Source organism: Oncorhynchus tshawytscha, linkage group LG11, assembly GCF_018296145.1.
Source record: "Oncorhynchus tshawytscha isolate Ot180627B linkage group LG11, Otsh_v2.0, whole genome shotgun sequence".
Classification (NCBI taxonomy): Eukaryota; Metazoa; Chordata; class Actinopteri; order Salmoniformes; family Salmonidae; genus Oncorhynchus; species Oncorhynchus tshawytscha.
The window spans coordinates 38,471,025-38,487,552 of NC_056439.1; the positions used below are offsets into that span (position 1 = coordinate 38,471,025).

Below are 16,528 nucleotides of genomic sequence, written 5' to 3' on the forward strand. Positions count from 1 at the left end.
GATCAGGGAGTGACACCTTCTGGAAATGTGGTGTTTCGAGCAAATCTGGAGGTGTCAACTCTCTTAACATTAGGTTTAGCTTGTTGAGAGGCCACCACAACAGTGCTCCCTTCTTCTAGTGGTGTGAAATTATAGCACTGGACACAGGACTAGACACCAAATCAAATCAAATGTTATTTGTCACATGCGCCGAATACAACAGATGTAGACCTTACTGTGAAATGCTTACTTACAAACCCTTAACCAACAATGCAATTTTAAGAAAAATCAGAGTCAAAAAAAAGATTGACTAAATAAACTAAAGTAAAAAACAAAAGAGCAACAATAAAATAACAGTAACAAGGCAATATACAGGGGGTACCGGTACCGAGTCAATGTACGGGGGTACAGGTTAGTCCAGTTAATTGAGGTAACATGTACATGTAGGTGGGGGTAAAGTGACTATGCATAGATAACAGGCTATATACAGGGGGTAAAGTGACTATGCATAGATAACAGGCTATATACAGGGGGTAAAGTGACTATGCATAGATAACAGGCTATATACAGGGGGTAAAGTGACTATGCATAGATAACAGGCTATATACAGGGGGTAAAGTGACTATGCATAGATAACAGGCTATATACAGGGGGTAAAGTGACTATGCATAGATTACAGGCTATATACAGGGGGTAAAGTGACTATGCATAGATAACAGGCTATATACAGGGGGTAAAGTGACTATGCATAGATAACAGGCTATATACAGGGGGTAAAGTGACTATGCATAGATAACAGGCTATATACAGGGGGTAAAGTGACTATGCATAGATTACAGGCTATATACAGGGGTAAAGTGACTATGCATAGATTACAGGCTATATACAGGGGGTAAAGTGACTATGCATAGATTACAGGCTATATACAGGGGTAAAGTGACTATGCATAGATAACAGGCTATATACAGGGGTAAAGTGACTATGCATAGATTACAGGCTAGGCTATATACAGGGGGTAAAGTGACTATGCATAGATTACAGGCTATATACAGGGGGTAAAGTGACTATGCATAGATAACAGGCTATATACAGGGGGTAAAGTGACTATGCATAGATAACAGGCTATATACAGGGGTAAAGTGACTATGCATAGATAACAGGCTATATACAGGTAAAGTGACTATGCATAGATTAACAGGCTATATACAGCTATATAGATTACAGGCTATATACAGGGGTAAAGTGACTATGCATAGATAACAGGCTATATACAGGGGTAAAGTGACTATGCATAGATAACAGGCTATATACAGGGGTAAAGTGACTATGCATAGATAACAGGGGGGTAAAGTGACTATGCATAGATAACAGGCTACAGGGGGTAAAGTGACTATGCATAGATAGGCTATATACAGGGGGTAAAGTGACTATGCATAGATAACAGGCTATATAAAGTGACTATGCATAGATAACAGGCTATATACAGGGGTAAAGTGACTATGCATAGATAACAGGCTATATACAGGGGGTAAAGTGACTATGCATAGATAACAGGCTATATACAGGGGTAAAGTGACTATGCATAGATAACAGGCTATATACAGGGGTAAAGTGACTATGCATAGATAACAGGCTATATACAGGGGGTAAAGTGACTATGCATAGATAACAGGCTATATACAGGGGTAAAGTGACTATGCATAGATAACAGGCTATATACAGGGGTAAAGTGACTATGCATAGATAACAGGCTATATACAGGGGTAAAGTGACTATGCATAGATAACAGGCTATATACAGGGGGTAAAGTGACTATGCATAGATAACAGGCTATATACAGGGGGTAAAGTGACTATGCATAGATAACAGGCTATATACAGGGGGTAAAGTGACTATGCATAGATAACAGGCTATATACAGGGGTAAAGTGACTATGCATAGATAACAGGGGGTAAAGTGACTATGCATAGATTACAGGCTATATACAGGGTAAAGTGACTATGCATAGATAACAGGCTATATACAGGGGTAAAGTGACTATGCATAGATAACAGGCTATATACAGGGGTAAAGTGACTATGCATAGATAACAGGCTATATACAGGGGTAAAGTGACTATGCATAGATAACAGGCTATATACAGGGGTAAAGTGACTATGCATAGATAACAGGCTATATACAGGGGTAAAGTGACTATGCATAGATAACAGGCTATATACAGGGGTAAAGTGACTATGCATAGATTACAGGCTATATACAGGGGTAAAGTGACTATGCATAGATAACAGGCTATATACAGGGGGTAAAGTGACTATGCATAGATAACAGGCTATATACAGGGGTAAAGTGACTATGCATAGATAACAGATAATAAACAGCTAGTAGCAGCAGTGTAAAAAAAGGGGGGGTCAATGCAAATAGTCCGGGTAGCCATTTTGGACCTAGACTTGGCGCTCCGGTACTGCTTGCCGTGCAGTAGCAGAGATAACAGTCTATGACTAAGGCGGCAATTTTTAGGGCCTTCCCCTGACACCGGCTGGTATAGAGGTCCTGGATGGCAGGAAGCTTCCAGTTTCAAATGAATGTCGACATTGCTCATATGTAATATCACAAACAAACATAAAAATAGTTGCCACAGTGAAATGAGAATCATCTTTATCCCCCATGTGTGTTATCAATGACAAACAAATCATCCTCCATGTTGGATCTGCTAACATTCGCTTCTCTGTGGAGAGAGCGCCCAACGTGGTCGATGGTGATGCATCATGGAGCCTGTTGACATTTGGAGAATCCTGTGTGTGTCTGTGTTGGTTGACACTGTGTGATTAATGGTGCAGATCAGGAGCGCTGCAGACAGACTATGTAAATGCTGAAGGAGCCATTAACAGACATCTTCACTGTCAATAAGAAGTGGCACAACATGATGCATACTGCTGGGGCAAATCACACAGCCTGTCAGTCTCCACTCTCATTCCACCAGACACCCAGACATAGGCCCACAGGGAGAGAGGGGTGAGGCAGGAGAGTGAGGGAGAGTGTGTATTAGGTAGTTGTTGTGAAACTGTTAGATTACTTGTTAGATATTACTGCACGGTCGGAACTTGAAGCACAAGCATTTCGCTACACCTGCATTAACATCTGCTAATCATGTGTATGTGACCAATAAAATGTGATTTGATTTGATTTGAGAAGGAGGCATTGTCTTTGTCCTCTTTCAGCACTGTTACCCTGTCTCTCTCCCAGCCTGTCTTGCCATCCTCTCTCTACACCTCCCTCTCTCCATCCTTTCCCCCTCTCTCACTCTCATCACCCTTTCATCTAAACCCTCAGAATTGGCTCTTCCAGTTTCTGTCCTAGTTTCCATCATAGAGAATACATACTAATTAGCATGCTTAGCATGCTGATTTTCATCTTCAGAAGCAGTTCTTTCGGGACAGGGAGAATGCAGTGTCAGTGAACCATGCTGTGAATACTAGATCCCCCTTCATGGATGGTACTGTATGCAGACTCTCTGTGTGTCTCTCAGTCTGTCCCCAGATGTAGAGATGATCTGAGGGTGGCTGGGAATGCAATTAGTGCTGTCTGATTGAAACACAGAGGGAAGCAGTGTGTGTGTGTGTGTGTGGTAAAGGGCAGCTCTACTGGTCCCCCAGCTGACTTTGAAGAGGCAGAGAGCTGACAGCTCCTCGCTCTGCGGCTGCACGTGTGTGGTGTTGCCATGGAGAAAGGAGAAAGGAAGGGAGGGGGACAGTTTTAGGAGAATTGTGGACCCTCCCCCCACGTCCCCTTTTGTTTTGCTCTCTTTCTCAACCCGTGTTGTGTTTTGTCCTGAACAGCTGAGGAAGATTAAGGGGAAATTCATCTGAAACACTGGGTTTAGTTTTTACTCATTTATAGTCCTGATTCTGATCTGAGAGCAGCATGGTGAAACATTTCAACCTGTTGTGGTCTGTGTGAAAACAAGCAGCCCTCAGACCACCTCCTCATGTGTCTGGCATGCCTTACCACACCACCCACGGAAGGAAATAATCTGAAGATTAAGGGGAAATTGGATTTCATCTCCTCGCTGTCTGGAGATCGTCTGTCATCTGGAGAAACGCACGCGCACACCAAACAGCCTAAACCATGTCCCTGGGATTGACTATTCCAGATTCATTACGCAGAATGCCAAATGAGCAGAGCAAGGCCACTGTGATATCCAATGGCTGGATGGTGATAAGTGTGATCGTGTTTTTCCCCAGTCCTCAGAGGCTCTCTTAAGGGCCTTGAATTATACATTATGTTTGTATCACCCATGCTTGGTCTGATACTTCGAAAGATAATTTGTCTGTGTTTTACATTTGAATCATTTAGCTGACACTACTATCCAGAGTGATGTACACTAGTGAGTGCATACTTTTTCATACTTTTTGTTGTTGGGTACTTATCCTCAGTGGGAATTGAACCCACAACCCTAGCATTGCAAGGGTCATGCTCTACCACCTGAGCCACACGGAACCACATAGCTTGAACCACACAGCTTGGACCACACAGCTTGGACCATGCAGCTTAAACCACATGTGTTAATGACTGTGTCAACTTGCTCTTGTCTTGTAAGTGTACCCAAGGAGCTGGGTTATTTTACTGTGAGGTTTTACATTGAGAAAATACTATTGCATGGCTTGTAGATGTACAACATGAGTACAGTCTTGAGTGAAGGAAGGTGTTGGGGTTTGGAGAACAGAAGAATAACATTAGGAAGCTAGGTGTTGTCCTGGCTATGTCTGCTGAAGACAGAAATTGTTTTTTAAATTACTTTGGTAGCTGTTCCTGGAGCTACAGAAACATGGCTTGTAGAAAATAAGCACTTAGAGAAAGCAAGCTTCAAAAAAACTAAATCAAAGGAAATGGAAAAGGGGCAAAGAGAGAGAGAGAGCGAGAAAATAGCACTTCAGGGTACATCCGTGCCAAATAATTCATTTCTGACCTCCTTAGCAAGTAAATTTACTAAATAAATAAGAGCTGCTTGAATGTCAAGAATGCGTTTCTGCTGCCCCCAGCGTTGTGGCTCACAGGCAGCCTTGGCATCAGCACCAGCTAGGCTTTAATAAATGGCTTCTCTCTCCGTCGGAGCTGTTTGATGTAAGGGGGGGCTTTTCTCAGTATTTAATATGTTAAGGCTGTCCCTTCATTCGCTGTTTTATTTTAGATTATGTTTGGGTTTAGTCAGGCAGTCAGACAGGCAGACACTAGCTGAGCTGGCTGCTTGAAATGAAGCTGAGAGCTGAGGGCTGAGAGCTGAGGGCTGAGAGCTCTGAGAGCTGAGGGCTGAGAGCTGAGGGCTGAGAGCTGAGGGCTGAGAGCTGAGGGCTGAAGACTGAGAGCTGAGGGCTGAAAGCTGAGGGCTGAGAGCTGAGGGCTGAGAGCTGAGGGATGAGAGCTGAGGGATGAGTGCTGAGGGATGAGAGCTGAGAGGGAGCTGCCTTGAGAGCAGATTGTGCCCATATATAATTCATATTGTTCATACTCTCCCACTGACTACACCAGGCAACCCCCCCTTTTTCTCTCTCTCTCACCACAGTCTCTCTCTCTTTTTTCTCTCTTTTTTCTCTCACTCTCCCTCTCACCAGGCAGGGGTGTCAGAGAGTGGTGTGGCTGGGTATTAATAGGGGCTGGATGGTGGAGGTGGCAGTACCCCTCTTTTCTTCCTGCCACACTTTTGTAGCAGTGAGTGTATGCAATGGACAGCCAGGAAGGGGACTTTGACACTGACACTGTAGTGCTGCTCTGGATCTGTCTGTGTGACTGCAGCTGACTGTCTCGCACCTGGTAACCATGGCAGCCCTTGGCAACGGCCCTCTCTTTCTCTCTCCCCGGGCGTGCTCAGAGACAGGCCTCCTCGGTTGTCCTTCACACATGTGGGCAGAATACTAAGGACAGGTAGCAGTGCTTCATGCAGGACAACGAGGGGAGAAAGACAGACAGACAGACAGACAGACAGACAGACAGACAGACAGACAGACAGACAGACAGACAGACAGGGAGACAGGGAGACAGGGAGACAGACAGGGAGACAGGACTAGGACTGACTGCAGGTCATTTAAATTGAACAGTGATTACTAATTTGTCTGATTGAAAGCACATATTATTTTTCTCAGATTATTTCAAGTGGCTCTAAATATGGCTAACACCTCATGAGAGCATTATTCATAATGTTTTGCGCTGGTAGTAATGACCTAGTGCTTTCTGTCTTTGTTATTTCTGGGCTTCAACTAAATCCACATTTTATGGTTAGTGACAGGAGTTTTTCCTGACTTTATGGTACAACTTGCTGCCTCACAGATTCACTTGAAAGCAGTGTCAACTCAGCAGGAACTTTTTGAGAAGCAGATAAACAAAACAGCTGGGCTGTTTATCACTGTGTTCTCCTGGGCTTCAGCAACACTGCACAACAAGCTGAGAGAGAGAGAGAGAGAGAGAGAGAGAGAGAGAGAGAGAGAGAGAGAGAGAGAGAGGGTGCTGCTGGGTTTGATGCTTCTCTGTGAGAGAGAGAGAGAGAGAGAGAGAGAGAGAGAGAGAGAGAGAGAGAGAGAGAGAGAGAGAGAGAGGGTGCTGCTGGGTTTGATGCTTCTCTGTGAGAGAGAGAGAGAGAGAGAGAGAGAGAGAGAGAGAGGAGAGAGAGAGAGAGAGAGAGAGAGAGAGGGTGCTGCTGGGTTTGATGCTTCTCTGTGAGAGAGAGAGAGAGAGAGAGAGAGAGAGGGTGCTGCTGGGTTTGATGCTTCTCTGTGAGAGAGAGAGAGAGAGAGAGAGAGAGAGAGAGAGAGAGAGAGAGAGAGAGAGAGAGGGTGCTGCTGGGTTTGATGCTTCTCTGTGAGAGAGAGAGAGAGAGAGAGAGAGAGAGGGTGCTGCTGGGTTTGATGCTTCTCTGTGAGAGAAGCTCAGTTTCCCCTCAACCGTCCCCTAGCTCACGCTACAATGACTACTGGATGCTACAGTACAGCTTGCACTGTGAGCTGGAATCCCTTACTGTCTCACCTGGGACACTCTTACAGTACTCTCCTTTTACTATCTTTTCCTCTCTGCTCTCTCACTCTCTCGCTGTTTTTCTCCCTCTTGTCTTCTCTCTTTTATCTCTCTCTCTCAATCCATCTCTACCTCTCTCTCTCTCTCTCAATCCCTCTCTACCTCCCTCTACCTACCTACCTACCTAACTCCCTCCCTCTCTGCTTTTCCCTCATTCTCTGCAGCAACAGGGTGTTTTTCCTCAGCAAAGGTGCCCGAGAGCAAGATAAATGCGCTGCGCCTTTTTTGATAGCAGCACATGCATACATTAAGTGTGATTAAACGGCCTGCGTTCCCTCTATCAAGTGTTTCCTAATGGCCTTTTTTTATGACATGATTTAGTAATAATGGACTAGCACCACAGTCAACCTCCATTTTGTTGTTGATGTTTTTTATTACAGTATCCACATGAGAGCTGGGGTTGGTGTTTTTCTGTAAGGGCCGATGTAGGATTTAGATGCAGTATGGAGAAATAGTACTTTCCGGAACAGAAAAGATCTACTCAGACACGCATGGTAATGGTAATGACACAATGAAAACCTATCAATTACTTATTTGTTTCTTCTGGATGTATTAAAACTATCAACACTATGCACCATGTGGTAACATGTTAGCTACAAATTGGGTTGCATTCTTTGAAGTAAGTAACAGAAAATACCCAATGATGCCACATAATTTCCATGTAAATACCAGGCAAATCCCATAAAAGTCCCGGAAAATAAAGAAACGGTCCATAACAGGCAGGATGTGATTGATGTGAGTGTATGTTGTTGTCTGTGAGCCATGGTTTTCCTTGTGATTACAGGCCCATAGAGGGATTACATACAGTATGTATCATCACACATGCTCTAGGACTAATTGCATCTGTGAGATTAGATTACTGAGAGGTTTACCAAACACAGCCCTCCCTCTGCCGAGTTAGTCACTGTCTCTGTCTCACATCCAATACATTGTGCCATTGTTGTCCTCCCCTGCTTGGGGAGGTTCAGTTCTTTTGACTGATTTACACAAATCCAGATTAGTTTTATTTTTCTAATTGTCCGCATGATCACAGTGATCATGATCACAGTGTTTAGAGTTACACTAACAAACATATCTTATTTTATGAAGACAATGTTTCAACCATCAGGTCTCCATATTCAACAGAAAGGCAGGGGTATTACTATGACCTCATGTCTGTGTGGTATTTTAACACAAAGCTGTCCCCACTACTACTATTACTACTGTCAACCCATGTCCCTTAAATACCCGTAGTCTTCTCTACTGTCAAGGAAATGATCCACCACAGATGAGGGGATGTTCTGTGCTCCTCCCTCTCTCCTTTCTCTCATTATTCAGGAGATTATTTGGACCAGCAGGAAGTAGAGTTTGTCCAACTGCTATACGTCCTGGTGCGCTGTCTTTTGACTTAGTACACGGTTGCTACAGAGCTAGCCTGGTACAGGGTACAGGGTATGGAGGGGTGGCGGAGGGTATGGAGCGGTGGCGGATGGTAGGGAGCGGTGGCGGAGGGTATGGAGGGGTGGCGGAGGGTATGGAGCGGTGGCGGATGGTAGGGAGCGGTGGCGGAGGGTATGGAGCGGTGGCGGAGGGTATGGAGGGGTGGCGGAGGGTATGGAGCGGTGGCGGATGGTAGGGAGCGGTGGTGGAGGGTATGGAGCGGTGGCGGAGGGTATGGAGCGGTGGCGGATGGTAGGGAGCGGTGGCGGAGGGTATGGAGCGGTGGCGGAGGGTATGGAGCGGTGGCGGATGGTAGGGAGCGGTGGCGGATGGTAGGGAGCGGTGGCGGAGGGTATGGAGCGGTGGCGGAGGGTATGGAGCGGTGGCGGAGGGTATGGAGCGGTGGCGGAGGGTATGGAGCGGTGGCGGATGGTAGGGAGCGGTGGCGGATGGTAGGGAGCGGTGGCGGAGGGTATGGAGCGGTGGCGGAGGGTATGGAGCGGTGGCGGAGGGTATGGAGCGGTGGCGGAGAGTATGGAGCGGTGGCGGAGTGTGGCCATGGGCGTCCGTCTGCTGTTGGTTGTGGTTCAGCAGGTTTCTGATAAGCCCTCTGATGTCCTCCCAACACGCCGTGATGTGACGCGGAAAGGAGAAAGCACGGGATTGATTTCAGTTGTTGCCATGACAACAAATAACATGATCCTCTCCAGAAGCACACCTTAATTAGTTAAATTATTACTTTGGGTGGAGAGGAGAGAGAGGAGAGGATGGATGAAAAGAGGAGGGGTGAGGGATTTGCAAGGGATTAGGGGAAGGATGGGAGGATGAAACGGATTTCTATTCTGCTCTTGATCACACACTTGCTTTAAAGAGAGATTCTGTCTTTTTTTTCAAGGAAATGTGACTCTACATTTTCAGGATGATGGTTTATACAGTACCGAAACGTATAAGCATATCCTATGACTGGCATGGCCTTATAGGCATGTAAAAGATGCAGAAAGTCTTATCTATTACGGAGTCTTTTCTACGACTCTGTCAAAAGCCAACTCATTTCTCTCCACACCAAGTATTCAGGTCCGGTCTTTCCTCTCTAACCAGACCCTTGTCTCTGTGTGTCCCAGACAGGGCAGCTACCCAGGCCCTGGCATGAACCTGATGGGAACAGCAGGATCTGGAGCCCCCTACAACCAGTCACCAGGCAACAACTCAGGCATGGGCACACCACAGGGTCCGCCCTACAACATGCCACCCTCAGGTAAGACCTGGATAGACCAACAAGGTATCCCACAGCAACCAGTAGTGAACAAAAGGGTTGAGATTGAACTTTACTCTTTTATGGTCTTCAGTTTGACAGACTTCTAACAGTAGTGTTCATATCAGTGTCTATACTACAACAAACTAATCTGTTGTGGCGTTTTTAATAATCTAAGTAATAACAGAAGGTTAGGAGAGATGCCAGAGCTCTGCTCACTTTAAAGCTATCAAAATCAATCAAGCATTTTATCTCTAGGAATGTTATGCCAGTTGGCCTTGGTGCTCCAGATTAGTGTTTTATGAAATGTCTCAAACTGCAACAGAACTAATCCAATGCCAGAACCTGTGTGTTTGTGATGTTGTTGTTCTTGAGAGAGAGAGAGAGAGAGAGAGAGAGAGAGAGAGAGAGAGAGAGAGAGAGAGAGAGAGAGAGAGAGAGAGAGAGAGAGAGAGAGAGAGAGAGAGAGAGGTAGAGAGAGAGAGAGAGAGAGACCGAATGAGAGGGATGGACAGCGAGACAAAGAGAGAGTGACTGTTCTGAAGCTGGTTAATTTCCTGCAGGCAGTTCTGTTCTGTTAATTCTCTTGTTCCGTTGACCCTCCTGAGAACAGATTAATGCAGTGTATCCCTCTTCCCTGCCCTTCACCCCGCTGCGTTGTGCTAAACGCACCTCAGAGAATGCAAGTCTCTAAATGAAAAGAGCTTTCTGCGCGGCCTTACAAAACTAAATATCAGCCTGCATGACATTTGGAAGACATCAAATGAACTACAGTGCCAAGGTTCTTGAAAACTCATCTGTGTTGCCCCTGGGGTGCTAAAAAAAAGCTATTCATTTCACATAGTGCTGAGCACCGAACAGAAAAGTAAAATAAAGGGACGAACCTTGGGACTCTTTGCATGTAGGGACACTTTCTTCTCAATAGGAAAATATACATTCAGTTCACACTCGAGAGGTACGTAGGGATGGGCATTGGACATTTTTTTTGACTGTTCGAGTACTCGACTGACAATAAAATCTATTTTTAGAACACAGTAATGACAAAGCAAAAACAGGTTTTTAGACATTTTTGCAAATGTATTAAAAATACAAAACTTAAATATTACATTAGTATTCAGTATTCAGACCCTTTACTTAGTACTTTGTTGAAGCACCTTTGTGATTACAGCCTTAAGTCTTCTTGGGTATGACGCTATAAGCTTGGCACACCTGTATTTGGGGAGTTTGTCCCATTCTTCTCTGCAGATCCTCTCAAGCTCTGTCAGGTTGGATGCACAGCGTTGTTGCACAGCTATTTTCAGCTCTCTCCAGAGATGTTAGATCGGGTTCAAGTCCGGGCTCTGGCTGGGCCACTCAAGGACATTCAGAGACTTGTTCCAAAGCCACTCCTGTGTTGTTTTGGCTGTGTGCTTAGGGTCATTGTCCTGTTGGAAGGTGAACCTTCACCCCAGTCTGAGGTCCTGTGTGCTCTGGAGACGGTTTTTATCAAGGATCTCTCTGTACTTTGCTCCGTTCATCTTTCCCTCGATCTTGACTAGTCTCCCAGGCCCTGCCGTTGAAAAACCATGTTTCACCGTAGGGATGGTGCCAGGTTTCTTCCAGACGTGATGCTTGGCATGCATTCAGGCCAAAGAGTTCAATCTTGGTTTAATCAGACCTGAGAATCTTGTTCATCATGGTCTGAGAGTGCTTTAGGTACCTTTTGTAAAACTCCAAGCGGGCTGTCATGTGTCTTTTACTGAGGAGTGGATTCCATCTGGCCACAGATATAACAGATAACATAACGCAGATAACATAATGGCCTGGTTGGTGGAGTGCTGCAGATATGGTTGTCTTTCTGGAAGGTTATCCCATTTCCACAGAGGAACTCTGGAGCTCTGTCAGAGTGACCATTGGGTTCTTGGTCACCTCCCTGACCTCACCTCAACTTTTTCCATTTAAGAACAATGGGGGCCACTCTATTCTTGGGGACCTTCAATGCTGCAGAAATGTTTTGGTAACCTTACACAGATCTCTGCCTCGACTCAATCCTGTCTCGGAGCTCTACGGACAATTTCTTCAACATCATTGCTTAGTTTTTGCTCTGACATGCACTGTCAACTGTGGAACCTTATATAGACAGGTGTGTGCCTTTCCAAATCATGGCCAATCAATTGAATTCACCACAGGTTACCAGTGCAAAGTGCCTGGAACAGTTATCAAATTTGTCACATGCACCGAATACAACAAGACTTAACTTAACTTAGACTTAGACTTAACTGTGAAATGCTTACGAGCCCTTTCCCAACAATGCAGAGTTAAAAAGTAAGAAAACAATTATAATAATTAGCAAATAAAAAAGGAAATAGTAACACAATAAAATAACAATACAAGTTAGCTAATTCTGTCCCTGAGGGCCCTCACAGTGTTCTATAGGAGCACCATCAAGGGTATACTGTCGGGCTGCCTCTCAGCCTGGTACGGCAACTCCACCTCCGTGGCGAAAATCAAACACTGCATTCCACAGTAAGAGCCTTGTACCAATGGTCAAGTGTGGTAATGGTAGTGTGATGGTTTGGGAATGCTTTGTTGCCTTAGAACCTGGACAACTTGCATGAATAGAAGGAACCATGAATTCGGTTCTGTATCAGAGAATTCTACAGAAGAATGTCAGGCCATCAGTCTGTGAGCTGAAGCTGAAGCACAGCTGGGTCATGCAGCAAGACAATGATCCAAAACACACAGTCAAGTCTACATGAAAATGGCTAAAAAGCAACACATTTGAAGTTTTGGAATGGCCTAGTCAAAGTCCAGACCTAATCCCAATTAAGATGTTGTGGCAGGACTTGAAACGAGCAGTTCATGTTGGAAAACACACAAATATTGCACAGTTAAAGCAGTTCTGCATGGAAGAGTGAGCCAAAATGTAACGTGAGAGATTGATCAACAATGACAGGAAGCGTTTGGTTGGAGTCATTGCAGCCAAAGGTGGCATAACCAGTTATTGAGTGTAAGGGGGCAATTACTTTTTCACAGTGTGTAATTGTTGTGTTATTTGTTCACTCAGGTGCCCTGTATACAATATTAGGTTTTTATTGAAGATCTAATAACATTCATTATCAAAAATAAGAAAAAGTAGAGAAAATAAGAAAGGGGGTAAATACTTTTCACAGCACTGTAGGTGTTCCCTTTGTCCAGGTGGGAAAGGGCAGTGTGGAGTGCAAAAGAGATTGAGTCATCTGTGGATCTGTTGGGGCGGTATGCGAATTGGAATGTGTCCAGGGTGTCTTGGCAGATGGTGTGGGCCAATACCAGCCTTTCAAAACATTTCATGGCTACAGATGTGAATTCTACAGGGCAATAGTCATTTAGACAGGTTACCTTGGCGTTCTTGGACACAGGAACTATAGTGGTCTGCTTGAAACATATAGGTATTACAGACTGGGTCAGGGAGAGGTTGAAAATGCCAGTGAAGACATTTGCCAGATAACAGCCTGTTAACCTGTTCAAGTCTTACTCACATCGGCTACGGAGACCGTGATCACACAGTCATATGGAACAGCGGGTGCTCTCATGCATGGTTAAGTTTTGCTTTCCTCGAAGTGAGCATAGAAGGTATTTATCTCATCTGGTAGGCTTGCGTCACTGGACAGCTCACAGCTGGGTTTCCCTTTGTAATCTATGATAGTTTGCAAGCCCTGCCACATCCGATGAGCATCAGAGCCAGTGTAGTAGTATTTGATCCTGGTCCTGTATTGAAGCTTTGCCTGTTTGATGGTTTATTGGAGGGCATAGTGGGATTTGTTTCAAGCGTCCGGAGTGGTGCAGCCGTTTAAGGCACTGCATCTCAGTGCTAGAGGTGTCACTACAGACACCCTGGTTTGAATCCAGGCTGTATCACATCTGGCCATGATTGGGAGTCCCATAGGGCAGTGCACAATTGTCCCAGCATTGCCTGGGTTTGGCCGGTGTAGGCCATCATTGTAAATAATAATTTGTTCTTAATAACTAACTTGCCTAATTAAGTAAAGGATAAATAAATAGTGTCCCACTCCTTGAAAGTGGAAGCTCTAGCCTTTAGCTCAGTGTGAATCTTGCCTGTAATCCATGGCTTCTGGTTGGGATATGTACATACGTACGGTCACTGTGGGTACGACGTCGTTGATGCACTTATTAATGAAGCCTGTGACTGATGTGGTAAATTCCTCAGTGCCATGGGATGAATCTCAGAACATATTCCAGTCTGTGCTAGCAAACAGTCCTGTAGCTTAGCATCTGCTTCATCGGACCACATTCGTGTTGAGCGCGTCATTGGTACTTCCTGTTTGAGTTTTTACATGTGAGCAGGAATCACAAGTATAGAATTATGGTCAGATTTGAAAAGAAACAGAGGGCGATTGAGAGCTTTGTATGCTTCTCTGTGTGTGGAGTAAAGGTGATGTAAAGTTTTTTTGCCTGTAGTTGCACAGGTGAAATGCTAGTAGAAATGAGGTAAAACAGATTTCAGTTTTCCTGCATTATAATCATGGGCCACTAAATCAAATCAAATCAAATCAAATGTATTTATATAGCCCTTCGTACATCAGCTGATATCTCAAAGTGCTGTACAGAAACCCAGCCTAAAACCCCAAACAGCAAGCAATGCAGGTGTAGAAGCACGGTGGCTAGGAAAAACTCCCTAGAAAGGCCAAAACCTAGGAAGAAACCTAGAGAGGAACCAGGCTATGTGGGGTGGCCAGTCCTCTTCTGCCTGTGCCGGGTGGAGATTATAACAGAACATGGCCAAGATGTTCAAATGTTCATAAATGACCAGCATGATCGTATAATAATAAGGCAGAACAGTTGAAACTGGAGCAGCAGCATGGTCAGATGGACTGGGGACAGCAAGGAGTCATCATGTCAGGTAGTCCTGGGGCATGGTCCTAGGGCTCAGGTCCTCCGAGAGAGAGAAAGAAAGAGAGAATTAGAGAGAGCATATGTGGGGAGCACCGCCTCTGGATGAGCATTTTCTTGTTTGCTTACAGCCCTATACAGTTCGCTGAGTGTGGTCTTAGTGCCAGCACTGGTTTGTGGTGGTAAATAGACAGCTACAAAAAATGTTGATTGGTAAAGTAGTATGGTCTACAGCTTATCATGAGGTATTCTTATTCAAGCGAGCAGAACTTTGAGACTTCCTTAATAATAGAAATTGCACACCAGCTGTTGTTAACAAAGGTACAAACACCCCCTCCCCTGAGTTTCTCCGATCCTGCTGTTCTGTCCAGCCGATGTATAGAAAAACCAGCTAGATTAACCTCTAGCTTCGAGCAATCCTGTATCCGGGAGCGTAATCATAGCCTCAAGCTTATTAGCATAATGCAACGTTAACTATTCATGAAAATCGCAAATGAAATGAAATAAATATATTGGCTCACAAGCTTAGCCTTTTGTTAACAACACTGTCATCTCAGATTTTCAAAATATGCTTTTCAACCATAGCTACACAAGCATTTGTGTAAGAGTATTGATAGCCTAGCATAGCATTAAGCCTAGCATTCAGCAGGCAACATTTTCACAAAAACAAGAAAAGCATTCAAATAAAATCATTTACCTTTGAAGAACTTCGGATGTTTTCAATGAGGAGACTCTCAGTTAGATAGCAAATGTTCAGTTTTTCCCAAAAGAAATCGCTCCGTTTTGTTCATCACGTTTGGCTAAAAAAAAAAAAAACGAAAATTCTGTCATTACAACGCCAAACTTTTTTCCAAATGAACTCCATAATATCGACAGAAACATGGCAAACGTTGTTTAGAATCAAGCCTCAAGGTGTTTTTCACATATCTATTCGATGATAAATCATTCCTGGCAGTTTGGTTTCTCCTCTGAACCAAATGGAAAAATGCACGCAGCTGGAGATTGCGCAATAATTTCGACAGAGGAAACCATGCGGGCACCTGGTAAATGTAGTCTCTTATGGTCAATCTTCCAATGATATGCCTACAAATACGTCACAATGCTGCAGACACCTTGGGGAAACGACAGAAAGTGTAGGCTCATTCCTCGCGCATTCACAGCCATATAAGGAGACATTGGAACACAGCGCATTCAAAATCTGGGGTACTTCCTGTATGAAATTTCATCTTGGTTTCGCCTGTAGCATGGCACTCACAATATCTTTGCAGTTTTGGAAACGTCAGAGTGTTTTCTTTCCAAAGCTGTCAATTATATGCATAGTCGAGCATCTTTTCGTGACAAAATATCTTGTTTAAAACGGGAACGTTTTTTTATCCAAAAATTAAAAGAGCGCCCCCTAATGCATAACTGGTTTTAACATTTTCCATGTCCTTGTTCAGCCACGACTTGGGGAAACATAGGATACTACAATTCTTCAGATCACGTTGATAGGATAGTCTCGAATAGAGCTTGTCCAGTTTATTCTCCAGTGATTGCAAGTTAGCCAACAGAACTGAGGGCAGAGGCAGTTTATTCATTCTCCAATGTAGTCTTGCCAGGTATTCCGCTGGCCTCTATAGCGCCTCCTTTTCCGAGTGTCTTGCATTTGGGCCTCATCCGTGATAATCAACATGTCCTTCACCTCCAACTCTTTGAAGTCCTTATCCATATTGAGGTTAGTGATAGCTGTTCTGATGTCCAGAAGCTATTTTCGGTCATAGGAAACGATGGCGGAAACATTATGTACAAAATAAGTTACAATAAGCACACAAAAAAACACTAAATAGCTAAATTGGTCAGGAGCCTATAAAGCAGCTGCTATTCCCTCCAACGCCATTTTGGAGGGGATAGCAGATGATCACTCTTGAGTTATTCTCCCAGGGGGTTCCCAAGTGGTGCAGCGGC

General features: G+C 44.5%; 1 protein-coding gene across 1 annotated transcript in view; it reads left to right on the forward strand.

Annotated features, from left to right (window-relative positions):
- Positions 1–16,528, forward strand: part of LOC112262193 (AT-rich interactive domain-containing protein 1B) — a 338,604-nt gene that overhangs the window by 296,702 nt on the left and 25,374 nt on the right. The window contains 1 exon segment of the mRNA XM_042330089.1: positions 9,582–9,715. Coding sequence (XP_042186023.1) covers positions 9,582–9,715 — 134 coding nt within the window.